Raw genomic sequence first — 14,616 nt, forward strand, 5'->3', positions numbered from 1 at the left:
CCCTTTTCTTCTCTTCTCTTCTCTTCTCTTCTCTTCTCTTCTCTTCTCTTCTCTTCTCTCTCTCTCTCTCTCTCTCTCTCTCTCTCTCTTCACGTCCACACGGACAAAGTGTCTTGTGTTTCCCTCTATCATGAAGAGATAAGGTTCGTTCTCTGAACGGCTGGCTACCTCCTATTCTGTCCTTCCCTCTTCGATTTCAGAACTTTAATACTGTTCCTCTATCTTTTTTTTATAGAGGGAATTATATCAAGACTTCCATTGTTATAGTATAGTTCCCTCTATGAAACCCCTTGAAAAAAAAAAAAACAGACTGAGAGAACTATCAAAAAATGAGCGAAGACGTCCTTGGTGAAAATCACATAAAAAGGCAATGACGTGTGAACAAAAGTCTCAAGGCATAGATGAAAGATTTCCAGGGACGGATTTAGGTTCAGGCCCACTAGACCCTGGTCTAGGGAGCGCTCGAATCCAAAGGCCCGAAAAATGGTCTCCAAAGGCCAAAGGGCCCCTTGTAATACCCAAGGGCGTTAAAATTTAAAATGTACGAGAATTATAGGTCCAGGGGCACTGAGAATGTACTAGATTTACAGGCCCAAGGGCGCTGAAAATGTTCAAGAATTATAAGCCCAGGGCCTCGTTTCATCAAACTATTGTATTACAAGACTTGTAATACAGGCAATTTAATTTACAAGCCAGAAGTATTCTAATCTAGGCACTGAGAATGTACTAGATTTACAGGCCCAAGGGCGCTGAAAATGTTCAAGAATTATAAGCCCAGGGGCGCTAAAAATGTACGAAAATTATTGGCTTAAAGACCCCTAAAAATGTATTAGATTTAGAGGCTCAAAGAGTACAAAAAATATACGAGTTTTATGGGACAAGGGCCCTAAAAATGTACGAGATTTCTATTCCCAGATCCACTGAAAATATACGAGATTTGTAATAAGGGCCCTAAAAATGTACGAGATTTCTATTCCCAGATCCACTGAAAATATACGAGATTTGTAATTTGTTCGTACATTTTCAGTGCCCCTAAAATGTACGAAATTTATGAAAATACCTCGTACACCCAGCCCTGTCCGCATCAGATCAAATGAAATGAATATTTCAGATACACATAACTCCGATGCAAAGAGAGAAGAACTTATACCTACTCAGCATTTATGAAGAACGTTTTCGAATCCCATTAAAACGAATAAAGGGTGAAATACAGGAAATAAGAAAGAAAAGAGAAAAATAAGTAGACTATGGTTAGGAGGAGGAAGAGGAGGAAAAGAAGAAGAAAAAGGAGGAAGAGAAGGAGAAGAAGAAGAAGGAGGAGATGAAGAAGAAGGAGGAGGAGGAAAAGAAGAAGGAGGAGGAAAAGAAGAAGAAGAAGAAGGAGGAGATGAAGAAGAAGGAGGAGGAGGAGGAGATGAAGAAGAAGGAGGAGGAAAAGAAGAAGAAAAAGGAGGAATAATTTTTATAATTTTGAAAATTTTCATGCATTAATTATTTTATTTAGTATATTTACTGTTATTTCCCATTTTCGTTCAATTTTTTTAGGCTGGCCTTCGCGGGCCGCAAAAATGAGCTCGCGGGCCGCGGGTTGGACAGGCCTGACCTAGAAATCCTAGAATATATGATTGAGGGTACAATTCATTCTAAAAGGCCTTGCTTAGCTCGGACGGTAGCACGTCTGCCTTGTAAGCGCTAGGTCGCGGGTTCAATTGCGGGCGGATTTCATCCTAAACAGATATGTAAAGTTCGTTCTCGGAAAGCCTGGCTTTCTCCTATCCTGTCTTTCTTCTCTACAGTTCCCTGTGCTCCTCTCTCAAACAACTTTAAAAAAAAAGTTCTAACAGGGGTGAGTCTCTTCTCGTGTCAATTTTTCAACCCTTCTTGAGTCAATTTGTCTTCAATAGTGACTTCTCTTACCTTTCTTTTTAATTGCCTTCGTTTTCCTGAAGGATCTCGAGTAACCACAACCTTCAACTCGACCGAAATAGTAGGAGAATTTTAAATTACATTTGTTCACCTTTAAGGGCCGCTTACAACGGGGGCTCCGGGGCTCTAAAAATGGGCCCTTCCTGGCAACAATTTTCCTTTTACATAGAAGAGTCCACATAATAGGTACTAGGTAGGTACCCTCTAGAAAAGGAACTAAGTGTTGGTATTTTATTGTCCTTTTGTGGCAAAAAAAAAGTCCGTTCCTTAGAGGGGCCCTGATGAAACCCGGCTTGTGAACAATCCGGGTTCTCTCTCTCTCCCCCCCTCTCTCTCATTCCGTTTCTATCTCACTAGGTTCCAATTTGTTGCGGTTTTTCTTACGTAGCTATATGTATACTAGTGAGAAACGTTTCCGCCAGCCTTCGTTAGCTTGAAAGGTACGCCTGCCTTGTAAGCTCCAGGTCAGGGATTCGATTCCCATCAGGGATGGATTTTATCCTAAACTGATGAAGTTCGTTCTCGGAACGGCTGGCTTTCTCCTATCCTGTCCTTCTCTATCCGCTTTCACGACGGTAAGACCTCCATTGTTACAGAATAGAATAGAATAGGTAGTAAAGTAATTATATTTATCAAAAGATTTAACAATGGTTTTTACAGTTCCCTCTTTCAAACTTCTATGGGTACGATTGTACGATCGAAGACGATACCTTTCTGATTTTTACCTAACCCTACTATATATTATACCTACCACACCAGTGAATTTGTTCACCCTGTATGTTTTTTGACTTGGTGTGTTCTATTTTTCATCTCGATATCTTATAGATTAGGGACGTTCCATTTTTTTTTTTTTTTTTTTTTTTTTTTTTTTTTTTTTTTTTTTTTTTTTTTTTTTTTCTTACCAAGGATAACGTGGGATTGTTGGGCTTTTTTTCTGACCCTCTGTCCCGGCGGCAATTTTTAAAATTTATTTTATATTTATTTTTGTTTGCTTTGTAATTCGCTTGTTTGTAATATCTAATTTAAATGAAAAGTATAATATAAACGTGCAAACTAGAGATAAAAAGTAAAAAATGAATTCAGATTGTACGCGTTGCGGAAAAAAAAATCAAGATTTCGAATTTCCCGCCAACTTTACAAGTTTACAAGCTCATGAAGGCTCTGTGTTAAGTTACCACATCATTTTCCACTTGCCAAGAACATCTCAGAATGGCCTAACTCAGCCCTGTTCATAACCACGGCCTCAAGAGTGGACTTCACTAGCGCTGAAACATGATGCGGCAGGCACAGCAACTATTTCATTCATATTTTTCTTTATTTATTTTTTGAATGAAAAAATATTTTTTAATTAATTTAAATTTGTAATTTAATTAAAACACTAGTGATTCACTGATTTTCTATTTATTCTATTGGATTATCAAGTGTAGCATACGAAATTTTAGTGTGTGTTTTAGTATAAAATCCAAGTGGATACCTAAGTATTGCTTGATAACTTGATTTCTAAATTACCTATTTGATTTCCAAAGATCCTCTACATTCTCATTTTGTTTCAGTCTATTTTGGGAACTCTGTCTTCTAGCTTGAAGTCTGATTACCCAAAATGAGATATTGAGCAATCATTGTGTGTCAAATTTGTCTGGCAGAGACCTACACATGAAAAGTGAACGTAAAATAAATAATCTCCACTCCCAGGCTGTTTGGTAGAAAGTCATGTGTTCCAAAACCAAGATCTGTGCAGACTGCTCAGCAACAGGTAATTATAAATGAAACACTTCCTCATTGGAAATGTCTGTTAGATCAGGGACCCTTTACAGAAAGGTAAAGTTCTGTAGATGTTTACAAGGTACAAGGGAAAATGAACTAGAGGGAGAATTGCAGTTAAAGTGTGAAATATGTGGAGCTTTGCTTGACAAGCAAAACAATTACTGAGGAACTCAGTCCAGGAGAGCATTGGCTTTATAAATGCCTAATTCAGGTATTAGCCAGGTACCCATTACCCATACAAGGTATAAATATTATCAAACTGAACCTAGTAGGTAGGTAATCAATCACAACCAGATGCAACTACTTGCAAATAAATAAAATTATTATGGATGAGTCATGATAGGTAGTGAAGATGTAGATAGCCTATATCAGACAACAATGACTAACAAAATATTTCTGTGCTCACATCACTAATTGAAACGAGTAGATAATTATGTTGATTGTTTATACATGTTAGATTTTGGATCTGAAGGTTGGTGGTTTAAGTCCAAGTAGTCAGGAAATTTATCAAATTGTATTGGCACTATAATTACTTGTGGCATGCTTTTAAGTACGTTTACTAGAGTTAAAGATCAAATTTGTTTAACAATCATACAGTTGCTTGGGTACAAAACACCATTTATTAACTTACTTACCTATGTTTTAATTTGTGCTCTTCTTTATTTCCAGATCCTAAATGGGGCATTCTGAACAAAGGAGTACTGGTATGTGATGCTTGCTGTAGCATCCATCGGAGCCTCGGCAGACATATTTCTCAGGTCAAATACCTTGAACCATCCACTTGGCCTCCATCATTACTTTCTGTGAGTGAAAGAGAAAAAAAAATATAGTTAGCCTCATTGTAAAATTCATCTTCCTTTTGGGAATTGCACCTCTTCACTTGGGGAAAGCACTATCCTAATGAATAGTGCAACTTGAGGAAAAAAAAAAAAAAAAAAAAAAAAAAAAAAAAAAAAAAAGTGGCCTCAATTTATTATTTTCTATTACCTATACCCAAGTGTCAATAGAGTCCAAAGTACCTACTTCTCACATTTTATTTGCCAGCTGCTGGGGTGAAACACACTATGGTCCTATTCAAGTGGTATAAATACTGTTGATCTTTAAGTAACTATCTATCTAACTATTTTCTTTTCTTTTCCCAGATGTTAATGACCTTAACAAATGGAGGTGCTCCAAGTCTTTGGGAACATTCTCTGTGTGAGTCCAAGACAAAGAAGAAACCAGTTCCATCTGACCCTTTGCAGTAAGTTCTATTGTTTTCAATTTAGGGGATCTATTTAGGGCTATACAAGAGGAAATAATCGGTGAAATGATATCGGGGAAATTGGCTAACGTCCATCAAAGTAGGTGTGCAATTTTTCTGTCGATGGTTGGGATCGAACCAGACCTTCTGTATGCCAACCGGACCAACCGTGACCTGAGAGCTATAGCGTTGACTCCACAACAGCCCTTAAACTACAAATTTCACTCGTTTAGACCTGCAATTTGAGCAAATTTCGCGTACCGTCCCAATAAATGTACCTACTCTCGACTTGCTCTCCCCCTTCCTGGTATTCCTGGTAAATGTACTCTCGGTTTACTCTCCACCTGCCTAGTTGAACATTTACCTATGGGTTCGATCCGATCGTTCGATATCGATCGACTGTACTGTAGACGCAACCTTCAGTGGTATAGGCGTCCACAACGGAGTCCCCACCCTCGACCCTAGCCTAGTCCCGACCCAAGAGAAAAACAAACTATGCTAATGAACAGAAGCGTCAAGCGTCCTTAACGGAGCTTTCACCAATGACCTTAGTATACCGACCCTTGAAAGAAAATCAAGAAATTGATCAGAGTATTATTTCTGCGATGGTCGGTCGATAATCTCGGCGAGGGTCAATGGTCCATGTTCGCCGTTGTAGCGGCGCACTTAGGTCGGCCACTCGAAGTTTCGCATGAACAGTTGTGTCTGAAGGCAAAACTTAAAGTGAGTATTCGGCCTTGGGAATTTTAATTGCGTTAAGCATAAATGCTTGTCACAAATGTCGGTCCCTGCTTAATGCACTACGCTAAATTTTATGACTTGACTTGGACTTGAACCACCAACCTCAAGATCGGAAGTCCACTGCGCTAACCACTACACCACTGAGGTTAGTGTTCGGCCTTAGGATTAGGTATTTAGGCTCATGCAGAGACGATATTGACTGTCGTCTTCTGTTTCATGATCATCTGACTGATAGACTGCTCAGTGGCAGTGGCTAGTGATGAGTGGAAAGTAATACATAGTAGTACCTATTGAATGGATTGAAAAAGTTTTGAAAAGTAAAGATAGCTTGGTGTCAGAGAGTGGTGAGTGATGGAATGAAAGGGGGTGAGAAAACATTGAGAAATTACTTTGAAATTGATTTTTAAACTCTTTTGATTCAATAACTCAGTTAAATTAAAGAAAAATAAAGGATTAAAAAAAAAAAAAAATAATAATAAAATAAAATGGTTAACATTCGACTGACCTTACCGACTGCTTACCGAGAAAGGAACTTCCGAGTTGATTCCAAGTGCGTAGATAGCAAAAGTTTGCTGCGTAGAAATTTTCCTCCATTTTGATTGGCTGTCACCAAATGGCGTGATCTAGGTCGGCTTCACACGCGAGCAGTCAAGTGCGATGGTTCTTCGGTGTCTTTAGCCAGCGGCGATAGCACTTGAAATGCATTGTTAAATGGTTCACTGAAGTTAAGTAACGTTGTGCGTGGTTGGTACTCGGATGGGTGACCATCTGGGCAATCGCCCCCACTCAATCTGAGCTAATGTGAATAGAGAGTAAAACCCCCATCACCAAAGATTTTAGCAACTATACCTTAAAAAGGGGTGACTTTTGAAAAGCAATTTCCATTAACCGACTGATCACTTTCCAAATTACAAAAAAAAAAAAAAAAACCAATTTGAATCAGGGCCTCTGATTAAATTACCAAAATTCATTTGGGTACAAAATAGCAAAACTTATAAGGAGAAATACCAAAACTAATAAAGAGGAGAAAAAAATACAACCTGCCGAAATTTCAAATTTATCAAGTTCACAACCGATGCCGTGTGTAGACGCCTTTGAGCCAAAATCAGCAGGTACCTAACAAGGGTGCCTGAGAAACTTTCAAATTTTACTTTCCCACACAATCAATTTTTAGAACCAATTTTTCCTTGTTCGCACCAGTGGCGTATGGTAGTGGTAAACTTTTGGTTCATCCATTTTGTGACATACCGTACTAGTAAATTTACTTGATCCTTGGATAAGGCAGTAACCTCCCTCGGTGGCGCAGTGGTCAAGACGCTTGCCTCGTAAACAGAAGGGCGTGGGCTCGGTCCCAGGCGAGGCATGGAATTTTATCTTCATCTATTCGAGAATTTGACAACGAAATAATGGACTTCTAAGGGTCATTTGGTAGTGGTAGAGAACGCCTCTGGTGTTAATCTCGCCTATTGGTTACCTTCCACTCAAGAGTTTATTATTATTATTATTATTAGCAAGCAATCTATCTGAAAAGCTGTTTTCTGGGGGGGTCCTAGGCCCACGCGGCCTGTTGGAACCTGGCGGTAAGGTAAGGTAATCTGATTGGTAGCTACATATTTTCATGCCTAAACCTAATCACCTGTTATTTTCTTCATATTTCAGGACAAAGGCAATCGCCCGCTCCATGTTGCTGCCAGCGCAGGACAGTTACTCCAATTAGAACTCCCGCCTCGTAAACAGAGTGTTACCTTCCACTCAAGAGTCTATTATTATTAGCAAGCAATCTGAAAAGCTGTTTTCTGGGGGTCCTAGGCCCACGCGGCCTGTTGGAACCTGGCGGTAAGCTAAGGTAATCTGATTGGTAACTACATATTTACATGCCTGTTATTTTCTTCATATTTCAGGACAAAGGCAATCGCCCGCTCCATGTTGCTGCCAGCGCAGGACAGTTACTCCAATTAGAACTCCTCATGATATATGGTGCTGATGCTCATCTGCTGGACAGTAGAGGCAATACTGTACTCAAGTAAGTTACTTTAAAATTTGAAGTACATACCTATAAATAGCCAGTGGCGACAGCACCTTGAATGCACTTTTTCCCGGCCCACGCAGACTGGGTAAGGTTAATATTATGAGGAGGCGTAAAAGTAAAGCTCCCGTCACTAAAGACCTTAGCAGTTGTAACTAATAACTCACTCTTCAACTCCTTGTGGGTACAGGAAATTAGGATCTGACTCATTGAGAGCATGCGTACCTAGTCAACTGAAAAGAGTAATTCTTTATAACTTACTCTTTACACATCTTTAAGGTGTGTCCAACCATAGTCCATCGGCCATACAGGAAATTAGGATCTGACTCATTGAGAGTATGCGTACCTAGTCAACTGAAAAGAGTAATTCTTTATAACTTACTCTTTACACATCTTTAAGGTGTGTCCAACCATAGTCCATTGGCCGATGAGGTGAATCTATGTTGTCAAGGCAGTGTGGACTGTTCAGTCGACATACGAGTACTCGACATCGATCGACGGCCGGTCGACTATGTGTGGACACACCTTTTGACACGTACTCGTAGGTATATCATAGAAAATAAATCCAAACGAAACATATTAATTCCTCATGTCAGCTCCCATGGCGTGTGGTCACTGCGCTCGCCTTGCACGCGGGAGACCCGGGTTCGATTCCCGGCGGGGTCAAGAAATTTGTATCATGCAAATGATTGATTCCGTGACTGGCTGTTGCGGGCCCACTCAGCCTCGTGAGGAAAATGAGTAGCTATGACATAGAAATAAATGCGCATAGCGACCGGTGCCAGCAGCATGGTAGGTAAACATTGGATTTTAGGATTATTGAGATATTGGGAAAATCCTACAATGCTGCAGTGAGCACCAAAGTTGTGACATAATAACACAAAGAAACTGCTTTTACATTTACATATTAATTCCTCATATTCTATTGTTCCCAGCCTATGTACCACGGATGCTATCAGGGACCGTCTAGTCCACTGTATGTACGAAGCTACAGACAGGTTTATACATTACCTGACCGGTATCACTCCAGACCATGCTAATAATCGGCATTATATTCTGCCCCACACTCAGTGCAATAAAACCGACGCTCGACATAAACTCATGAAGGTAAGGAAAAAAGCTAGCATAGGTGTGTTTTCCTTTCGGGAAACTGACTATTAAAAAATTGATCTCTGTTCCAATGGCAACTGAATGAAGCCGTGTACATGTCAGCCTAGCTAGATTGGTTGGTAGTGCGTCTGCCTTGTAAGCGCTAGGCCGCGGGTTCGATTACCGCCTGGGGCGGATTTTATTCTGAACTTGTAACGTTCGTTCTCGGAATGGCTAGCTTTCTCCTCTCCTGTCTTCCTTCTCTCTTCATTTGACCTTGACCTTGATAAGACCTTGACAGTTCCAATTTCCTCTATCAAACCCTATGCTGTCTTCCTTCTGTCTTGGATTTTGGGACGATAAGACCTTAGCAGTTCACAATTCCCTGTATCAAACCTCTTGTTTTATATAGGATGAAAATTTAAATCTCACTTGGGTCGTTCAATTCATTCCAGCTCTCAAACAGTCTCCTGGAGGATCTGGTCATGGATGTGTACGATGAGTTAGATCGTCGGGAGGTCGAATCCATATGGCAATCCGTTTGTCAGCCACCAGTGGGATACGTGTTCCAATGGCAACTGAATGAAGCCGTGTACATGTCAGCCTAGCTAGATTGGTTGACAGCGCGTATGCCTTGTAAGCGCTAGGCCGCGGTTTCGATTCCCGCCCGGGGCGGATTTTATCCTGAACGGATAATGTTCGTTCTCGGAACGGCTGGCTTTCTCCTATCCTGTCTTCCTTCTCTTTTCGATTTTGGGACGATGAGACCTTGGTGATTACAGTTCCCTCTATCAAACCCTATCCTGTCTTCTTTCTGTCTTCGGCTTTGGGACAATAAGACCTTATCGGCTATAGTTCCCTCTGAAATCTCACTTGGGTCGTTCAATTCATTCCAGCTCTCCAACAGTCTCCTGGAAGATCTGGTCATGGATGTGTACGATGAGTTAGATCGTCGGGAGGTCGAATCCATATGGCAATCCGTTTGTCAGCCACCAGTGGGATACGTCTTCACATTGCTTTCTACCCCCTCCCCCTCTTCAACCCTCTTCGTTTTCCTCTCTTCCCACCTTTTGTTCTCTCCCCTTTGCTCTCTATTCCTCCTCCTCCTCCTCCTGCTTTCTCTACCCCCTCCTGTCCAATCCGCTTTCCTCGCAACTCCTCCCCTCTTTTACTCCCTTGCCTTCAACTTTAAGCAAATTTCATTTCATGTTCTTGGTCGGACGTGAAAGATGCGAATAAATTCTACGTGCTTTGCACAGACCCTGTCGAATAGAGTCGATGTGCTTTCGACGCTGCTGGTTTCACCCTGTACATTAAGCATATGAGAAACTAAGTACTCCCCGGGGTGTATTTACTCCATGGTAACTATCTGCTATCTGCAGCTAGAATCATACTGGGTGCACTGAAAGAAAAAAATGGACCAGCAAGCTTCAAGTACTTGCATAATGCTATCCCGACAACTTCTTACATAGAGATGTGTTTAAGGCTTTAAGGATACCTATACCTATTTTTTTTCTAGTAGAATGGAATGTAGAAAGTAAGTAAAGTAGAATAGAATATACCTTGTTCATCCTGCCTGAAAAATTAAGACGAGAATTTCCTTTTACCCCCAGCAGTCTAAACGAGGTCTCTTTTTTTTTGATAGGGTAAGACCTAGAACAGGGTTGTCCAACCTTAGGGCACCCGAGGGCCGCAAGATAGATTCCAAAGTACCTACTTCTCACATTTTGTTTGCCAGCTGCTGGGGTGAAACACACTATGGTCCTATTCAAGTGGTATAAATACTGTTGATCTTTAACTAACTATTTATCAAAATTTTCTTTTCTTTTCCCAGATGTTAATGACCTTAACAAATGGAGGTGCTCCGAGTCTTTGGGAACATTCTCTGTGTGAGTCCAAGACAAAGAAGAAACCAGTTCCATCTGACCCTTTGCAGTAAGTTCTATTGTTTTCAAAGGATCTTAATTTATTAATCATCATGTAGGAATGTACTCTCAACTAATCAAGCCAGAATTTGTATTTTAATTTTTTAATGGCTAATAAAAAGGATTTTTTTTCCCTTTCTTATTTTTTAATCTTCAATTTTTTTCTTCATTTATCCCCACTGATACTGAGAGTTAAACATCCAAGTTTATATGGGTAACTTTATTTAATTTGTCCTAATGTTGTTTTTCCCTCAATCTCCTTTTTCAGTCCTACAAAAGCAGAGTTTATCAAAGCCAAATATGAGCAGTTGTCTTTTATGATCCGCTCTAATGACACTCAGGAAGAATTAAATCAACAACTGCACTCGAGTGTCCGCACGAGCAATTTGGATACAAGCTTGAGGCTTCTATCACAAGGTGCAGATCCCAACTATTTCTATCAGGTAATTAGCCACTGAAAAAAAAAAGTTTTCATAGCAAATAGCTTCCTAATAACCCGAACACAACCCCAACCTAAAGTTGTGACTTTCAATAGGAATGAAGAGCTCATCCCAAAAAGGGATTTAGCTAAAAATAACTCTTCCAAATTAATCTAGAATTAGGGCCACAAAAACCAACAAAGATTCTACCATGTACAAAGGTGGAGATACAAGTAACCCAGATGTACTTATAAATAATTATTTACACTTACCTGACATTTGGAACTGATTTTTTCGATTTTTCACAATTTTCACCCATATTGAACTGGATCAGGTCTAAGTAATGGTCCAAGTGATAAGTAGAAAGTAATAGTAGTACCTATTGAATGGATTGAAAAAGTTTTGAAAAGCAAAGACAGCTTGGTGTCGGAGAGTGGTGAGTGATGGAATGAAAGGGGGTGAGAAAACATTGAGAAATTACTTTGAAATTGATTTTTTAACTCTTTTAATTCAATGAACTCAGTTAAATTAAAGAAAAAGGATTAAAAAAAAAAAAAAAATGATATCGGAGGCTCATATCACTCATCTCAATAACGAGATTGCCAAACTTAAAACTCAGGTATTGATTAGTTAGTTAAAGAATTAGACGTGTAATTTTCGTGAGTAAAGTTTGTTGTTATCTAATGCTTTAGATTGACTATTATGTCATTGTTCTTGTGAGTAAAATTTAAAAGCTAGGTACTTAAGTATATAACTGCTAGATTCGTAGAAGCTTGACCAATCTTTTGGGGCTGTTTGCTGCTACACCCAAGTCTCGGATTGAGCTTTTTGTGTGTGGATTTAAGCCTCAACTGCTATATTCGACTCGGGGTCAGTGTCGCGGTCTTAGCATACCCATCCCGTAGTATGTCTCTTATAAGATGGGCGAGGAGAGACACACAATACTTCTACGAGAATACCACGAAGATTTTATTTTTATTTTTTAGGTTTGTCATTTGGTTTTGGCTACAAAATTTTACGAGTGGATGCCTGTAAGAATTGAATTTAATTAATTGATTCCCGACAGGTACAACAAGTAATAGGCGAGAATGAGACGCTGAAGGCTGCTCTCAATGCGAGAAATTCAGCGACCCATCATCAGCCCCCCGAGACTGAACCTGTGTCTGATTCTTCCTGGTGCTCCCCTCAGCGACCTGCCTCCATGTATAACGTCACCGTTAATGCTCAGGTAACACCATGATAGACTGATTGGAACACCACTGGGTTCGATTCCCGGTGGGGCTTTTTTTGATTTATTGAACATAACAAATATAACATTGTTTACAACAGATACAGCCACTCACTATAAAGGTAAACCTGATCAGGTCCGCCTGTCAAATCTACCTGTGATAGTGTGCTCAACAGTTATCCGGTAGACCTGACAGGCGGACCTGATGTACATCAAGGATTTTCAGAAGCCACGACAATGAAAAAGAAAGCTCTTTTTTTTGCTTTTAACCTAACCCTATAATAACACTAGTCAGCTGGTCACTGCTCATTTGTGACAGCTCCTTTTTGTAGCGATTTTCAATTGACGTGACTTTGAACAAGTACGTTTATTTTTAATGGGAATACCTAATCAAAATAATTACATGGAATGTTTTCAGAGTACAACTACGCGGATGCCGCAGTCCGAAGAGGTGGTGCGTCGTACGGACCAAGTCACGAAGCGAATACAAGAGCTGGCTGCCCACATGAGATCCTCGGATAAATGTCACTCGTTTGTACCTCATGCAGAACGGATCAGGATAGCTGTGTCCGAACTTAGCGCTATCTTTCCTCAGGTAAATACATTATATTGATAAAATCAAATCATTATTTCCGATGCTAGGTGTGTTGTTGAAAGTGGTTTTGATAAAAGATACCAGGCTGGTAATCCTGACGTATTAGTTTATTTCGCCAAAAAACCGCCGAAATATGGCCGAAAATTGGTTTTTTGGCGGTTTTTCTGTCACCAAAAGTTCTCCCCTCAACTCTCGAGGTCTCGATTTTAGTATGACACTCCCCCCACCTTACCTAACGATCCTATGAAAAAAAATAGCTTGTTCTAATTAATGCAAGGTAATGCATTGTTAAAATCCTCTACCTATTAGACTAAAGAGAAAGTCAACCTTTCCGAGAGCGAACCTTATCTGTTTAGGATAAAGCTTGCCCCGGGCGGAAATCGAACCTGCGATCTAGCGCTTACAAGGCAGGCGCGCTACCCTCCAAGTTACTAGGTTAGATGTTAATTGCTTTCATTATCAAGTATTCTATACTTAAACAAGTGCGTATTTTCTTTAATTTGCAGAATACAAACAACGATCTCATCCGGCATGCGCTGAGATCTCTCAACACCTCCACAGTGCGCCTGCAGGCAGAATGTGCGCAACTAGAAGGTAGTGCGGAGCGGGTGCGCTCCTGCGCGTATAACATGGCCAAAGCTAACAAACAACTACTCACTCAATTCCAATAAAAGTCCTTTTGCGGTCAAAAAGGAAAATACTTATGGTGGGTTTCACCAACTTAATGAGAGATTTCACTAATGGGAGAATTTTTAATCATCCAAAAAGAAGTTTTCAATAATCCAAAAAGGAGTTTTTAATTATCTAAAAAGGAGGAGTTTTTAAAAACTCCTTTTTGGATCATTAAAACTCTCATCAAGTCGTTTGTAAAACCCACCATTAGTTGTTTTTTTTTTCCTCTCAGCCGTTACTTAGCTGATGCCAGTAATACTACCTATGTACTCAATTTCAGGGCCACATTACGAGTTTGACACTTTTCCTGTGTTTTATTAGAGCTATCGAATCGTGAGATTCATGAGTCAAATTTAAAATTTAATATGTTTATGCTTACATAGGACTGCATATTCTGCATAACTAGGTGTGTTGTTGAAAGTGGTTTTCTAATATTGGAAACAAACTTCGCTTGGACGGGTATTTTCTTTGATAAAACTGGTAGTTGACTAGTGACCTAACCTTCTTTTTCTTTGGTCAATGATCATCAAGCAATGTTTGTTTTAGAAGTAACATCTCACATAAGCAGTCCATTATAAGTTTAATTATTATTTTAATGTACATACATAGATAAACCCCATGAAAACTATAGTCAATATTTTTAGCAAGGTAGATTTTGCAACATAGATAGAATCGTCATACGTACCTTTTTAGAAAGTTTTTTCAGCAACTTAGTTATGTCTATTTTATAAATTATATTAATATGCTAAACTTATATTTGATAAGTAGGTATTTCCATTGTAGAATATAAAATATTTAGTTCAAAATTTCATTTTAATGGTGCGACTTGTTTTTCAATGACTGAAACGTTTTATATATATATTTTATAAATTATTTTAATATGCTAATTTGATATATTTGATAAGTAGGGATTTCCATTGTAGAATATAAAATATTTAGTTCAAAATTTCATTTTAATGGTGCGACTTGTTTTTCAATGACTGAAACG

At 39.4% G+C, this 14,616-nt stretch overlaps 1 protein-coding gene across 1 annotated transcript; it reads left to right on the plus strand.

Moving 5' to 3' along the window:
* The first annotated feature begins 3,266 nt into the window (after positions 1 to 3,266).
* On the plus strand, positions 3,267 to 14,452 carry LOC103512716 (ARF GTPase-activating protein GIT2). The gene is made up of 14 exons (XM_026826114.1): positions 3,267 to 3,679; positions 4,360 to 4,493; positions 4,833 to 4,933; positions 7,545 to 7,697; positions 8,636 to 8,807; positions 9,245 to 9,379; positions 9,686 to 9,748; positions 10,624 to 10,724; positions 10,983 to 11,157; positions 11,317 to 11,354; positions 11,674 to 11,752; positions 12,200 to 12,361; positions 12,780 to 12,956; positions 13,463 to 14,452. Exons 1-14 carry the CDS (start codon positions 3,637 to 3,639, stop codon positions 13,625 to 13,627), a joined length of 1,698 nt encoding a protein of 565 aa, XP_026681915.1. The 5' UTR covers positions 3,267 to 3,636; the 3' UTR covers positions 13,628 to 14,452.
* The last annotated feature ends 164 nt before the right edge of the window (positions 14,453 to 14,616 follow it).

This window comes from Diaphorina citri, unplaced genomic scaffold, assembly GCF_000475195.1.
Source record: "Diaphorina citri unplaced genomic scaffold, Diaci psyllid genome assembly version 1.1 scaffold876, whole genome shotgun sequence".
NCBI classification, from domain to species: Eukaryota; Metazoa; Arthropoda; class Insecta; order Hemiptera; family Psyllidae; genus Diaphorina; species Diaphorina citri.

Bases quoted from the DNA above. Each gene is read 5' to 3' on its own strand.
- LOC103512716 (XM_026826114.1), top strand. From the start codon at position 3,637: ATGTGTTCCAAAACCAAGATCTGTGCAGACTGCTCAGCAACAG. The intron at 3,680-4,359 runs GTAATTATAAAT...CTTTATTTCCAG, and splicing joins TGCAGACTGCTCAGCAACAG to ATCCTAAATGGGGCATTCTG. The intron at 12,957-13,462 runs GTAAATACATTA...TTTAATTTGCAG, and splicing joins TTAGCGCTATCTTTCCTCAG to AATACAAACAACGATCTCAT.